The 16278-nt window shown below is 36.1% G+C and overlaps 1 protein-coding gene across 3 annotated transcripts in view; it reads right to left on the bottom strand.

Moving 5' to 3' along the window:
- Positions 1-8488: 8488 nt before the first annotated feature.
- Positions 8489-16278, bottom strand: part of LOC108368450 (tyrosine 3-monooxygenase/tryptophan 5-monooxygenase activation protein zeta) — a 43762-nt gene continuing 35972 nt past the window's right edge. For all 3 annotated transcript variants that reach the window (XM_017623301.1, XM_017623302.1, XM_017623303.1), the window contains exons 2-4: positions 9312-9511; positions 9122-9235; positions 8489-8708 (exon numbers count right to left, since the gene is read on the bottom strand). In XM_017623301.1, the coding sequence (XP_017478790.1) occupies positions 8504-8708; positions 9122-9235; positions 9312-9373 (381 nt within the window). In that variant the 5' untranslated portion in view covers positions 9374-9511 and the 3' untranslated portion in view covers positions 8489-8503. The remainder of the gene's footprint in view (positions 8709-9121; positions 9236-9311; positions 9512-16278) is intronic.

Raw genomic sequence — 16278 nt, 5'->3', positions numbered from 1 at the left:
GTGTGGCGACCACCGTGGCCGAATGGTGAGTTCAGAGAGCTCAAGACTCTGGTTTTAATTCCTGGACCGACTAACCTCAAAAAAAAAAGAGTTTTTTTTTTCAAATAGCGGCCATCCATCGTCAGGCAATGGCATACGTCGCAGTTTATACTGCAATTGGGCTGTTTCACGCTAGAATGGCAGAACAATTTTATTCCCACGGTTTCACACTGGATGAATAAAATGTGTATTTGTAAATATTGCGCTTGAAAGTTGCGCAGCGTCATTTTCGTAGTTGCGCATGTGTTGGTGCGCTGCAGCAGAACTACCACTTTAATGCGGGGTAGGAAGCTGGAACAACTTTTTAAGAAACTTTACCTCACCGCATTGCCTCTCTTGCCTACAAACTGAGTTGTTCTCATGGCAGAAATGTTTCAGAGTGTGAAACCGACCATTCCTATTTCTCATCACTCAATTCAAATGACAACATGAAGAGTGCACACCTCAAATTAGACGAAAAACTCGGTGATGCAATTAGCAAAATGCGAGAAGCGCCATTTCTTACATAATCGAATAGCAAACAGTAAACGAATATGATATTTGCCGATACTGTAATTGGCAAAAAATTTTCTGAAACGTGGGAGTCTGGTTAAATGTTCTCAAGCCCGCGGCTAGAAAATGCTTTGTATGTATAAGCTGTAATGTGGCGCAAAATACAAAAAACTAAAAGCTTAAGGAAAAAGAGACACAAACCCGCCCTTCTGAGCGGAAATGTTAGTCATCTAATATTATGCCTGTTCATGTAGCAAATAATTTGCAATAATTGTCATAAATTATCCAGTTTTGGGGTGTCATGTATCCAAAAACTTGCAAAGGAAAATTGAGAGAGCAACAAATTAATCAGCTGTTCACGAAATTTGCAAACTGTTACTGGTTTTACAATCATGTACTTTTTCGGCTATTTTTCTCGAATATTAAGTTACTAGAGAGTTGCTGGAAAGTTATTGAATAATTTTTATATGAACGATCTATTCTTTCTAGGGATGGTTCTAATTGTTTGAGCTAAATTTTTTGCTCTACTTCTGGTCTACTACCAAATTGACTAATGTGCCTTGTAACTACTGCTTGAAGAACATGCTAAGTGACAGACTGTTGTTGTTCGTTGTACTGTTATCTGCAAACTGAATCGACGATACACCGTTTAATGACGTTATTTTTGACACGCGCTTTCCGCTCCATAGGACAACTCAAATAATATAAACCCCAAGTGGGCACAGCAATATAGCGGGCACAGTTACAGTGTGTGTGGCATCCTTGATGCCACTAAAATTGCGCATACTCACATATACTCATAGATACCTATTTCATGTGATTAATTATATCAACCACTCTTCGGCTTTGCAACAGCAGAAACGGTAAAAATGAAAGTGATTGCGATTAAACACAGAAACAAAAACTCGCCATGCCACGATGGAGACAGTAATTGGAACATTGGCGGCGCATTCATAAGCGAAGGTAAAACAAAAAGGGAAGGGCAGGGCATACACAGAGCTCCACTTCACGCATGCACGAGCATTCATGCAAACATACACCTATATATGTATATGTATATGTATAGTCGGAGCCCAGTAAACATTCGGGTTTGACAATAACTGAGGTTGAGTTGAGAACGAATGTGCCTACATACATACATACATCAATGTCCCCTTTAGATGTATAGAATTCTCAACAAAACGGCACATTTATTGTTAAAAAACGGATGTGTTCTCAAACTGAAAAAATTAAGAAAATGCCAGTTCTAAAGTTGTTATCCAACCTTTTGAGTTGTTCATTTTTTCAACGCCGGGAATTGAGAATCATAAAATTTGTCAACGGTTTCTGGATATTTTCGTTTGGTGTTTGCTGGGTTGCGTGAGTAAAGAGATATGCACATTGTGAAAAGAAGGGTAAGGACAGTAATGCCCAAGCTACCGCCTTTATTTTCTTTTTTTAGCTTTGACCCGGTGACATACATACATATGTACATGGTCTAAATTTCTTTGCCATAATACCTCCAACGACCTCTTTCACGGCTGATTAACTATCAAAGGGATGCGATTGATTATCTGTTGAAACAATGACACGTTATAAATATGTTTCGGATAATTATATATACGTATGTATGTATGTATGTATGTACATTAGAGTGACCCTAATTTTTGAAAATCGGAAATTTGCGGATGCTACTCCCTGAAATGGTTACCTTTATTGAGGAGGTAATTCTTTAACATATGTATGTATACCCATCAAAAACTTTGATTCTTTGGTAACCGCTTACTTTTTGCATCGATGGAGTAATGCAAAGAAAAAATGTATTTCAGAGGAGCTCATATGTATTTCAGAAAAGACCAAATGTATTTCAGAAAGAGCTAAATGAAATTCTGAAAAACACAAATTTATTTTAGAAAAGCACAACTGTATTCNTTTAACGAGCAAAGTTATTTTTTTGAGTAATCATATTTCGAGTAACTCGATTAATCATCGTTTTGAGTAATCAAAATCTTGATTACTCGAGTAATTGATTAACCGAATAATTGATTAACCAACTTGCTCGAGTAATCGAATAGTCGCACAGCCCTACTAAAAATATTTTTCTGAAATACATTTGTGCTTTTCCGAAATACATTTGCGTTCTTCTGAAAATCATGTGAACTTTTCTGAAACATAATTGTGTTTTTCTGAATTTGATTTGGCTCTTTCTGAAATACATTTGGTCTTCTCTGAAATACATATGAACTTCTCTGAAATATATTTGCACTTTTCTGAAATACATTTGAGGTTTTCTGAAATACATTTGAGTTTTTCTGAAATTCATTTGGCCTTTTCTGAAATTCATTTGGCATTTTCTGAAATGCATTTGTGCTTTTTCGAAATACTGTTGGAAAAGGTGTAGTTTACAAAACGCATTACTTTAACCTGGGCATATCATCGGAGGTAAGCGTGAAAGGGTAATGCAGTGGGTAAACGAGAAAATAAAAAATTTTGTCTTGAGGCGTATTGTAATGCGTTACACCATCGATAGAAAAAGTAAGCGCTTACCAAAAAAAGAAAAGTTTTTGCTGGGTATTTAGTACTTTTTAAATATACGAGTAAGTAGATGATAGCGCATTATTATTGATTATATGGCAAACTTTTCTCTACTGATTACGGATCCGTAAGTATAAAGTTTCCATCAGCTCGAGATTTCGAGACGGACGACGTTAAAGTGTGGCGTTAGTGGCAATATTTGACAAGTAAAGAAGTTTAAGTTCGGGCGAAACCGAATATTGTTCTAAGTTGGCATCTTTAGTTATTGAAATATCGGAGTTTTCGCATTTCTGAAATTTACCGTTATATGATAAGTGGCGGTAATTTTAGTCCGATTGCAAAAAATTTTAACATATTGCTTTTTTGCGCCAAGGTTGCTAAATGTGCCGAGTTTGGGAGAAATTGATAAACTGGGTACCGAGATACACATATCGTCGGTGTTACTGCAAAACGTTCTATGTCACTTATTACCTCTGGTGCTTGATTGATTTGTTATCTGTATCTGATCGCTTCTGGTAATTGTTCATCTCATCATTCATCAGCCAAAGGTAGACAGTTTTGACATTCGTTTGGATAAAGGGCAACCTACTTACCAAATTTCGTTATTGGCATATCTCAATTTTTGCTCAAATTATCGTGTACACGGACAGACGGACGGACAGACATGGCTTAAAGGATTTCTCTTCTCATTCTGAGCATTTATGTATGCATTTGTCTATATCTATATCGATTCGCTTTGGCTAGTACAAACAACCGTTATGCGAACAAAGTTAAAATATTTACCCTTGTGCATAAGTGCGCTCGGGTATAAAAATCCTTGACCTGATGGTCGCTTATTGTTATTGTAATTGTGCCAAAATCAGTTTTTGCTATTCAATAAATTACTAAAAGTGACCTTAGATGTAGGGATAGTATTTTCAAGGATTGTAGTCGGAAGCCCAAACTTTAAATAAAGCTTAAGTGGAAGGTTCTATCACCCTTTGTTTTTTTGTTTGCTAAATCTTCTCAAAATTCAAAATTGCAAAAAACCCGATTTTTTTACATTTTGACCTCATTTTTGTCCAAATCTGGAGCCGATGGAAACTTTCTCCTTACGGATTCGTATGGGAAAACTAAAGGCTCGACGACGCGGAACCTCTTACAATTGTCCTAGAGAGGGGAGATTCATGGAGGAGCATTACTGTACCAAATGCTAAAATTTGAGTCTTATTCTGGTCACATTGCAGGATTTTTTTCTTTTTGACTTGGTCTAATGTACATACTATATATGTATGTACAGTGGTCCACAAAATAATAGGAGTGCGTTATTTTGGTCAGTTTTTGCTATTTGTCTTTTGTTTATTTAATGTTTATTATTTTTATACAAAAGTCAAGCTGGGTATACAACAAACAACGAATAAATTCAGATTTCAACCTTTGTACAAAAATTATTAAAATTCTGTAAATTTTCACCAAAATATCAAACTTTTTAATCAGAATCTTCAGAGAAAATTCTGGTATGCAGTTTTATAGCCCATTCAATTCTAGTCTGAAGAAGTGCAAGTTTCAAGCTGCTAAAAAATTCCGTTGATTTTTGGCAATTTTTTTTGCTGGCACTGTCCCCATATAAAAGAAAATTGTCGAACATACTTTGTATGGAAAAAACGTGAAACACCTTCAACCGAAAAAATTCTCAAAAATCAACGGAATTTTTTAGCAGCTTGAAACTTGCACTTCTTCAGACTAGAATTGAATGGGCTACAAAACTGCATACCAACATATTTTCTAAAGATTCTGGTTAAATAGTTTGAAATTTTGGTGAAAATTTGCAGAATTTTTATAATTTTTGTACAAACTTGAAAATGTAAATTTATATGGTGTTTGTTGTATTACCAGCTAGGCTTTTACAAAAAAATACGAAACATTAAATAAACTAAAGACAAATAGCCAAAACAGGTTAAAATATCCCACTCCTATTATTTTGTGGACAACTGTATGTACATATGTATGCATATACCACAGATGAGAAATTAATATTTGCTGCTGTTAAAAACCTAATGCATACATACATATATCTACAAAATTATTTTTTGACATAAAATTTATTACTGGCGATTTCATGGCACGCATCAAACGAAAAGGCGTTATAAAAACTGCTCTCGATTATTTTTATTATATTCCATTTCATTAGTAGACAAGGAGTGAACAAATTTCTAGATACATATACAGTTTAAGCGATTTCGAATCGAACTCAAACAACAAAAGGTTATAAAATAGCCCAGCAAACAATGCGCGTGCCAGAGGAAAGTGAAAGAGATGGAAACAATAGCAACCAGCAACCAGCAACCAGCAACCAGCTATGGGTGCAAGAAAAGTTAAATGCGCACAAACCCACTTAAAAATATACGTTTTCTCTATCGGTATCGATTGAATTTCAATTTGTGCTATTAAAAGCGCTGCTGCAGAGGCGTTGAAAGCGAGCAAGCAGACTGTTGGCAAATATGCCGCGAACGAACACTTCTATTCTAATCACTAAACCATTCTAACACAGAAGACTTGCAGAGTAAGCAAAGAGGCATCATAATCATAGTAAATTATCGGAATCGAAAGTAAAATTTAATGAAAAGTAGTTATATTAGGTAGGACGTTTGAGGTCGATGGGGCAATGACAAACGAGACAATTGCTCAAACGCTCAGAAACGGTATAAAGAAAGAAAATGCTTGGTGTGGCATTAAGGATATGTATAGGCATATATATGTACATATGTAAATACTTCAATGAATTTCATTGCCGAGGCTTTTAATGATGGTTTTGTTTTTTTAATATTTGCTAAGTGCTTGCCAGCCGCACACAGCAGGGTGTGGAGCCTTCAGAAGGTAATGGCTGGTGCAGCAATTTGTGGGCTATGGACTAAAGGTAAGTAAGCGGAAGATGCACAGAACGGTGTGACATTTACAATTGTATCTACATATGAATGTACATACATACATACATATATACATGAAAAACCAGCTGTTAGGCGCTAGCCAACTGCGCCATTCATTCTTTCAACTTATGCCACTTTTTTATAGCCTAGTTTAAATTGACGAGTGAATATACATACATACACAAGTAATGTTGTTTTTGCTATTGTTTAATTATCGCTTGACATTCCCATTCGCCTATTTCTATTTAATCGAGTTAGTGTTAATGTCAATACCGTTGCAAGAATGTTGCTTGCTTAAAAAAAAAACGTAAATAATTTGGTATATGTATTTATTTTAACTTAATTTATTCTTTGATAATACATAGTCGCTTGGCGCGCAATACCCCGCATCGGCCAAATGCAATACCACGTATAAGATAATTCGAAAATGTTTCAAAAGAGCAAAGAAACAGATTTTCTTCAAAACTTTTGAATGGTTTTCTAAACGAATCTAGATACTAAATATGAATTTCTACTATAGTTATTCAACAATAAATTTGTGAAGTAGACAAGCATTGAGACGGCAGCCGAAATAAATTTTTTTCGGTGCCACCTCATTCGTGGTATTGAATTTGGTGGATACGATATGCACATACATACATAATCACCTACATGCGAGGAAATAATTCCACAAAAAATTTAGCCGGTAGGTGGTGCTGCGGTCGAATTATTTCGAAACACTGGGCCTATGGTCTGATTTAGTTGATGTTTGTAATATATATGTATTACCTACATTAAAAGGAATAACAAGACAAAAATTTTGCCGATAGATGGCGCAAGAGTTGAGGTATCTGGAAAACACGTATTTATGGTCCGATTTGGTTCATATTCAGAAAGTTTTATTTTTCATTTCGTGTGAACTCGTTTACATTTCGCCCAAGTAGTTTTCCTATTGTATGTTGAATATTCATCAAGCGAGTAGCTCACTTCGAATCATTTCCACGCTATCGTACACCGTATTCACCTGTTACCTACTTCGAAATTTCTGTGTGAAATGCCGTTCACCCGAAATTATTCCACCTTCATGATAAAGTGAACGTTTCGGTGAACTAAATTTTTGCCGGTGAAATTTTTCACCAAAATATTCATGATAAGGCTGACTATTAATTTATATGAAACGTTTACATATCAGCTTGGTGTGAAGTTTTACTTGCATTCACAGCTCAAAAAGCTTTTATTTACATATGCCAAGAAAGTACAATCCAATCTGAACAACAATTTAAAAAGAGCACTCCAAAAAAATAAGTTAATAGTAAAAATATATTTTTAACCGACTTCAAAAAAAGGAGGCCGGAATATATATATTTTTTTTATGTATGTTACCGCATAACTTTGGACCACGTTAACCGATTTCTATAATTCCTTTTTTAACGGAAAGGTGGTCCCATACTATTTTAGTTCAGATCCGATCATTGGATCGTGAAGAAATTAACGGTAGTCTTATTTTTAATTTTACCTGTTTGGTGCATTTACTAGATTCTCAACAAGTTGTCTTCGTAGATACTGTGTTAAAGCTCAATCAATTCTCTAACAAACACCTAAAACGACCCATTGGCGCTACTATTTGGTATTTTCTTTTCACGTTTTTTTTTTTTAAATAGAATGTGACAAAAGTAAAACTCGATCCTCGACCAAATTAGGTTTAGTGCCAAAATCTTCATATTAAGGAGATTTTTGGCAAATTTCGAAATCAGTTGTTAGATATATTTCGCGACTCATCGTGTAATTTAAACCTAGTTGTTGGAGAAAAAATTGCTGAACAAAAACTTTTAATCTAGAGATTAAAATCAAAGACTGCAATTTTATAAAAAGAAAGCTGAAGTGCAAAAGTTATGATAAGTAAAAGTGATAAATCAAAATCTTATAAGCAATTTGTAAGGAGAGAAACCGCAAAATGAGATATAACACTGGCAAACTGCGTGCAATTGTTGTTCCAACAAACTCGAGGAGAGAGAGAGAGTTTGTTGGGCCAAGCTGCCGTTAATTTGGTGTTGCCAAACACAATTTCTGCATAACACCGACCGTATTTGACAGGCCACTTGAGGGAAATTTTAATAAAAATCGCAATTTTTATTTTCTGGCCGCCATGCTGAAGCTCGATCAAACGCTTGTATGGCGTTTGGTAAAGTTGTATAAGAAAATTTCATGTATTAAAAACTCCTGAGCACAAAAAATGCAAAAAAAAAACATAATTTTCATTGACACGTATCGAAAGTGAGCAAATTTTATGTGACAAAATCGCTATCTGCACCCTTCATCAGCCGGAAAAAAACGAAAAATACTTGCTTGTATAGTGCATGGGAAAATAAACAAAAGTTAATAAAGCCGTCCGTGTAGTTTATTTCGCTGTTTAATCGCACTCTATTAAGGAATTAGGTTCTGTCCTTTATCAAACATATATGTGCATATATGTATAATATCACATTTAAATTATTCTGAAACTCTACAAAAACAAAGTATGTACTTCAGCTCCAGGCGAATGGATTAGTGTGGAAATATATTTTCGTTGTGCTTTAATCAGTACTACTAATTTTGTATGACTGAAACATGAAAACAGTATCTAAAAAAATACACACCGAAAAAAAACTTACCAAAACTTCGTAACAAATTTCCCTAAGTTCCTTCTCCACGCGTTCTCTGTACTCGCGGGCGAGCTGTTGTTTTCTGGCGGAGGATTCAGTTTTTTGCTCGATTGATGAAATTACTCTCCACGATGATCTGAGAAGAAATTGTGAGATTCGTACATTAATATAAAAGTGTTTGATACTGTAAAAACTAGCCAACTTTTATACATATATAGTACTACTAAATTCTTAATTACATTATAAGCCACATTTTAGCTATTCTACAAAACTAGGAAACTAGGGCGAAACTGCAATTCTCTTAGCATTAATACCAAATGGCTTTACACTTAAAAACTTAGACTTCTAAAATATTGCTCGGAGTTTTAAAAATACGAATTCATGTTAACGCCGTTATATCTATTTAATTAATTAATTCTATTCGCTAAAATTCACAAGCAATCTATGAAGCAGACCGCGCGCACTCACAATTCTGTTCCCATACATATATATGTACATATCTTTCAGTTATCAAATCATAAAAGCTAAGTAAATAAGAAAGCAACGTACCGGCGGGCACCAACAACATTTTTGTATGCAACGGAGAGTAAATTTCTTTCCTCATTTGACAGTTCAACACCGGTTTCTGTGACTGATTTCATAGCCTGAGCCATATCATCGTATCTGAAAATATATATAAAAAATCATTGTTAATAAAATACACCATTTACTTATTTATGTTATGGCTAGAATAATTCACCTTTCAGATTGTTCGGCCAACTTTGCCTTTTGGACCAATTCCTCTTTGTCGACTGTAGACATTTTGATGTGTTTTGTTTTGCTTGCTGCTTACGCTGAGCTTAAAGAAAAAAACTGAAGCTGGGTTTTCCTATCAAACCGCCAAGAGAGATTACAACGCAGGGTTTCTAAAACTGAATGCGCCGCTCACAGTGTGACTATCTGCAATGATAAATGAAAATATGTAGTAGATTAGAATTTGGAAGATGGCAAATTATGCATGTATATGAAGAGCATTCGGGATGAGAATATTTTGTTTCGAAAATGAGACTCGTTAACTCTTTAAGACCAGTTCGCTTATCCTCCTACAAAGCTTACGCACTTTACATACATACATATGTACATATGTAATACATATTATGTATGTATAACCAAAAACGTCTTTCAACATGAGCCTCAAGAACAACAACTAACTTTACGTTAAACAAGTATTGTGCACCAACAAACCACATTAATTTAAACAAAACTAATTGGAAATTCATAATTGAAAGCGCAGAAATCCCGAGCGCAGCGGAATAAATTACGCCGCAGCAAATTTGCCAAGTTTGCGCTTAGTAAGCGTTGCGGGCGGTGGGTGACACAGCATAGCCGGTAGGTAGCCGGAAAATTTGTAAGACTAAAACAAATAAGCCACCCCGCCAGTCATACTTATTTACTTTCGACAGACAGCAGTAGCAACTGACTTAGCCCTGAAGTGCAAAAGTATCATTACCACAGCGCCATCACAATTATTTGAAGGCCAATGAGGCGCAGTATTTCTCGGTATTTTGGAACTTCAAAGAATGTGTACACAAGGAAAAATAACTGTGCAAATGAAATATGGCGTACAACTGAAATTATTAGGCCGCATTCATTTTTATTCTAAAAAAACTTGTGAACAACTTATAGCCGCATATAATTGGAAAAGGCACGTCAGCTGAGAAATAAGCTTTTTACTGTACATTTCGAACTAAGTATTTGTGAAAGTATCATGTACATAGTATGTATGTAAGTATGTAGCTTAAAAAATGTCAAAGAAATCGATTATCATTTTTAGTATGTAATTTCTTGCATTTTATTTCCACCGATCCACACGGTGGCTAAAAATATTAAATGCAAAAAGCGTTTCAAAATTAACAGCAACGCCGTCCGCCCCTTCCCCTGTTATAGTTCACTTTTGATGTCACAAATTTGTTAAGTATATACAATGTACATATGTACATAGGTATGTATGTATGTGCATATGTATCTACATACATATGCATTGACCAAATCGAATTTCAGTTTTCTTCAACTCTTCAAAGACACTTCTTCAAACGATTGAGAGAAACTCGACGACAACACTCACCACCACCGGTTGGAAGGCCGCGGCTTACAAGGAACGAATATGGAGCGAGCTACACGGTGACTATTCGCTAACCAGCTGGCAAGTACAAGAAGCTTATCAGCAAAATTCTTAATATTCACACATGCACACACACACACCCGCCCGCTGTTAGGCAGGGCATGCGAAAGCGATTACATAATCACGGGACGTCAAAAGCGAGATTACAGAGAAAAGGTTATGTAGTTTTTTTTTTTGGTTGTTTTGTTATGGTTGTTGCTGCGCGCAGGTTTGATATCTTATTTTATGTACATATAAAAGCTGATAGTTTATGACCAAAGCTTTGTGGTGTGATAAATGCTGGAGGCGCAGCTGAAGTATGAACTTGCTTGGTTGGGCGCGGCCATTTTTTGGGAGCGCATGCTAGCGCACACATTTCATGTACGTATGTATGGACATATGTATGTACCTGCATACATATAGACATGTACTACATACATACATACTTATGTAAATATTTGAATAGCGCGTAGATCAGAAAAAGGCGGTGCTACTGTGACATTATAATAAAACAAAACACACAAATTGCAAGACTACCTACATACATATAATGACCTTAATTAACATAACAGCATCAATGTTGCTTTTATTTTCACATATCCTTTTTGTCATCGCCTCTTAAATTGATAATTTGCATCAAAAAAAGGTTGAATCTGTCCAAATGAAAAGTGAAGCGGTGCAATGAAACCGCCCAGTTGACCTTCAAAAATGCTGAGGGATAGTACGCTTCGCTGCGAATGGAAACTTCAGTAATGCGGCGGAAATTATTTTTACCCACCTTGCCCGTAGGCGGCAACGCAGCAACGTGCTGACACACAAACATTTGAACATAATTAAAAGTTTTTTGAACGCTTGCAAAAAGTTGTCACAATAAAAAAAAACAATTCAACAGAACTCAACTCAACTCAAAATCAGCTCAGCTCAACTTGAAATGGATTGACAGCCAACAACGCAACAAGCAGAGTCGTGGCGAAAGCGTGGTGGCCGGCCGCTAATTGCCATTTTCGCAATTGCAAAAAAGTTTCACAATTGAAAGTGAGGCAAAGTTAAAAGCGATAAAGTTAATACCAATTAAAGTAACTTTAAATTTTACATACATACTTATGTACATATCGTTGGTCCTCTGCAATAACGACACAATTCAAAATTCAAAAAATAAGAACTCTTACTACTGTTAAGTGGCTCATCCAGTCTCCAATCCTTGTCTCATCCGTGTCTACTCTTCACCACTTGCTGTAGTAAGTAGTCTTTACTACTTACTTTATTAAGGATTCGACATGAATTTTAGACACGGACTAGAGACATGAGCCACTTAACAGTAGTAAGAGCTTTTCTGTGGTCATAAGCAATAACCGCATAAGTCGACTTAAGAAAGAATTGAGTGAAATGTGTACGTGAAATGCCCATCTCGCCAGCTAGGCTATTTAAAAAGTTATAGACGAACATATTTTGGTTTCCCTATAAGGTTAACATTAAAGTCCAAATGTTTAAAACATTTCTTTCTCGAATTCAGGTCAAGTCACTTATCCTTGACCAATCCAGTTCCAAGGATAACTCATAATTTGAAAGCTACCAACTGAATTACTGCAAATTTTGAAACGCGACAACTTTAACTAGCTTCACTAAAAATTGTTATAGTTTGAGTTGTACCGTTATTGTAGAGCGCCATCGAGGTGTAATCAGCAGCGTATAATCTAAGTAGTGGGTCTGACGTAGATGGAAAGTATTTGTACAACTACAAAAATATACAAACAAATATTTTAAATATTTAACTGCGTAGTTAAAATATTTGGACTGTAACCAAGTCGGTTTGAGGAAATCATAAAATCTAGTGAAAGATATGAAAGAGGGACAACAATAGCTAATACATTAATTATTTGTGAAACAAATAGAGCACGGAGGAGCCGCCATCGACCAGCCAATCAAGTTGGTAACAATAAAACCTTTCAAATAAAAACGCATAACGAATTGACGGCACTCAAAAAACACAAACAAAGTGGCAATAGAAATGCCAATTGCGACAGCAACAAATATTTAGGTTAGAGAACGATTCGAATTCTAATGTGTTTGTCTAAGGCAGCAGGTTAGACGACGATTAGAGAAACTGCCGAGAATTTTAGCATTCTCTACCGAAAGGGTACTTAGTTCTCGATATCGAAAAAAGGTATCGAAAAGAAGCTTTTCCAAGCACTCAATTGATTATAAGGTGACAATTGAACTTCTTGAACCAAAATCGAGTAGAAAGGAATCACGGTTCATAGGTCTTCTCAAAACGGTTGATGCACCGGCAGATGTTTTTCCTAAATAGTTCGGACCGTCGAACCGAACCACACCGCCTTATGGAGTGGCCTGGAGCTCTGGTTATGAACGACTTTTTGATCATAAATGCTAATATTATGTACATTTGCATAATGTTCTAGCAGACGATGTATTTTACCGTTTTCAGAACTAAAATTGGCATTATGTTGGATTTGTTTATTTGAAAACAAAGAAAAATTAGCTCAAAAAACGTAAGCCGATCCCCAGATCACGAAATATATTGTCACCTGAAATGCAAAAGGCCTTAACTAAAATCGTCATTGAAATGCCAAAAGGGTCGGTAAGTATAAATTTTTTTGCATTAAAACAATGTGGGGAGTTGTAATTCGATGAGCAAATCTTGCAGTCAATTTTTGACCCTTCCGACTTTCCGATGACCTAAAGACTTGAAACTTCACTGATGGATCAGAACCCGACGACAATGCAATACGAAAGATGAGTTAATCCCATAGGTGGCGCAGGAGTCGAGATATTTCGAAAAACCCGTTAGTCCGATTTGGTTCATATTTAGGATCCACTAAAAGTTTTGCCGATAGCTGGCGCACGAGTCGACATATTTGGTAAACCAGTATTTATGGTCCAATTTGGTACATATTTAGAAAGTTTGCTTTAAAAATAACTGTTTTTACTAATAACTTATGCATTTATATTGATATGTAAACTGTTCGGGTACTTGGCTTCACCCTTAGGAAAATATGCCGCACCGAATGGATTTGATTATTGATGTTTAGCCACGTGCTCTGCCAGACAATATTTGGCCAGGCATTCACTTTGAATGGTCCGCGCAGCAAGGCCAGCAAAATAAACACGAAATTATTTACCAAGTCGTTCAAGCGTTAATTTATTTGTGTTGACACAGCCACGCAAAATTTACCATTTTGGCGCAAACTAGATAGAAAATGATAATGGCAGAATAAGGTATGTATGTACTATGTATGCTGGGCAAATCTAAAAAAAAAAACAGGTAACCTTTGTATAAGCTTTATTTTCATTGTTGCAAACTATATCAAGCTGGTTACTTTCGGATATAATTCATAGAGGTATACTTGAAGCCTCAAAAAAAAAAATGTTTGATCAATTTGTTGCAAAACTTTTAAATTATATGTAGATGTTTTTATTAAAAAAATATTAAAAACAAGTGAATTTTTTATGTAATTTTTAAGAGGTGAAAAATTAATTATGTCATAACCGGGGAACGGATTTTTAGGACCTAAAAACCTATATAAAAAAGCAAAATAAAATAACCAAATAGGCTGGAAAAGGCACTAGAAATAGCAAGAAAGTACCAGTTTTTTTTAGATTTGCCCATATATGTAGCTCTAAACGAAAAAAGAAGGAAGAAATATCTACTTGCGTAGATAAAAAGATGTTAATGCAAAGCTTTTAGGCAAATCAATAGAAACATTTTCTCATTTACTTTTCGCCAACATTTGTACCAATTTGCCATATTTTGAAAATTGAAAAGTATTTTTTTTTTTCAATAGGAAAATCACAGGCTTGTGATTACTGCGCATACGAACTAACAAATCTATCAGCTTGGTTACTAGGCCATAGAATGTGTTATGAATGCGATACTAAGTATAAAGCAACGAAACGTGCCAACGTATAGTGTGGCCTACTGAAGAGTACCCAAATTAATTGAGTTCTCTTCGGTATTTGCTCTCTCCAGTTTTCCTCAAGTCCAAGAAGTTCTGGCGTGTGCAAACCAAAAAGAACTTTCATAACCAAACATACTAATGGAATTCATTATTAATTTATTAGGTATCATTCGTCAAACCTTCAGAAATCGAAAACATATTAAATAACTCACCGAAATAAAAAAAAACGAAGACTCTGCAGTTACTAACAAAGTCAAAAGGGAGAAGAGCTGGGGAAATTTCTGCATACTGAATTCTCACTCACTCGGCCCAAGCAGCCCAGCCCGCAACACACAAACAACAATTTGGACGTGGTGGCACCTATTAGGGTCATTAGAGCCATGACGTTATTCTATTCTATTCAGTAATGTTTGCGTTGATTTATTATTTGCAGCTGCATGCAGTGATACAAATAGAAATAGAAAAACCAAAATAGACTTACAAATAGTATACATATATGTACACCGAAAAGCAAATGCATGGCAGGCATAACTAGCGAACTAGAACTTAAGTTGCAACAAAGGAGTACCAGTAGCAACAGCAACGCCGGCAGACGCGAGACGATTTGCGGCACCGCTTGCTTAGCAACTGACTGGCCGGCCGATGGTTGATTGGGGTGAACCAGCGGTGTTTTGCTGGAGGAGCAACGGACGTGCAGCAAGGCTATGTACGAAAATTGTGCCTGCTACAAGAAAAATTGTGGCACCACACAGCCACAGCCAACACTGCAGAGCGATGGCGACATGACATGACGCCACACTGGTGGCACACATAGCCTCAGATGGCAATGGCGATGGCGGCAGCAGCGGCAAAGGCGATGGCAGCAGTGAATGACTCACTTTGCTGGTGGTGCCGACCACTTCCAACAAACCGCAAGCGAAAAGGCAATAATGCAGTGGCAAGAAACAACTGAAAAGCAACTGTAACAAGCAACGATGTGAATATGTAGAAACTAAAATTGAAAAAATTCCGCAGCCTGAAAAAAAGTATTCGCGCAAATGCAAAAACGAATGAAAAATGAAGCAGACTGAAGAAATATGTATACTAATGAATGCAACTTTGCTAGTTAAAAGCGTTGTTAGCAGCTTTTTTTATTTGTCTTTTTTTCCCTCATCTTTTTAAGAGGAACCACCCAAGCCAACTTCGCTCGGCACAGACAACAACACCACATTACAACTTGAGCCAGCCGGCGAAACGGCCAACAAATTTAACCGGCTGCCGCCGAATGAGCGAACGAATGATGCAGCCAGCCAAACAGCGCTGAACAAAGCCCTACACATATTTAGATTTTACATAGGTATGTATGTATATATATATACTGGGTATGTAATTGAGAAAATTTTAGTTGGCAAATGAGAAACGAAGCAATGCAGTGTGTATGCAGAAGAGTCCAGACGAATCAATCGAGAGAATGGCTAAAAGTTGTATGGACAGCGGAGAGAAATCGAAGCATGGAGCTAAACGCTAATAGGTCAAACACGCCAGAAAAGGAGTTAAATCTTTCCACAAAAGCTATAGCCATAATCAGAAATTTTAAATTTACACACATTTAAGAAAAATTTAAATTTCCGTGCAATTATGCTGAACGCTATGCGCTGGAAAGCATAATT

The sequence above is a fragment of the Rhagoletis zephyria genome, unplaced genomic scaffold (genome assembly GCF_001687245.7).
Source record: "Rhagoletis zephyria isolate East Lansing unplaced genomic scaffold, Rhagoletis_zephyria_1.1 Rzeph_scaffold_03128, whole genome shotgun sequence".
In the NCBI taxonomy this organism is placed as follows: Eukaryota; Metazoa; Arthropoda; class Insecta; order Diptera; family Tephritidae; genus Rhagoletis; species Rhagoletis zephyria.
The sequence above is the reverse complement of the archived record's forward strand: the minus strand, read 5'-3'. Positions and strand labels throughout refer to the sequence as shown.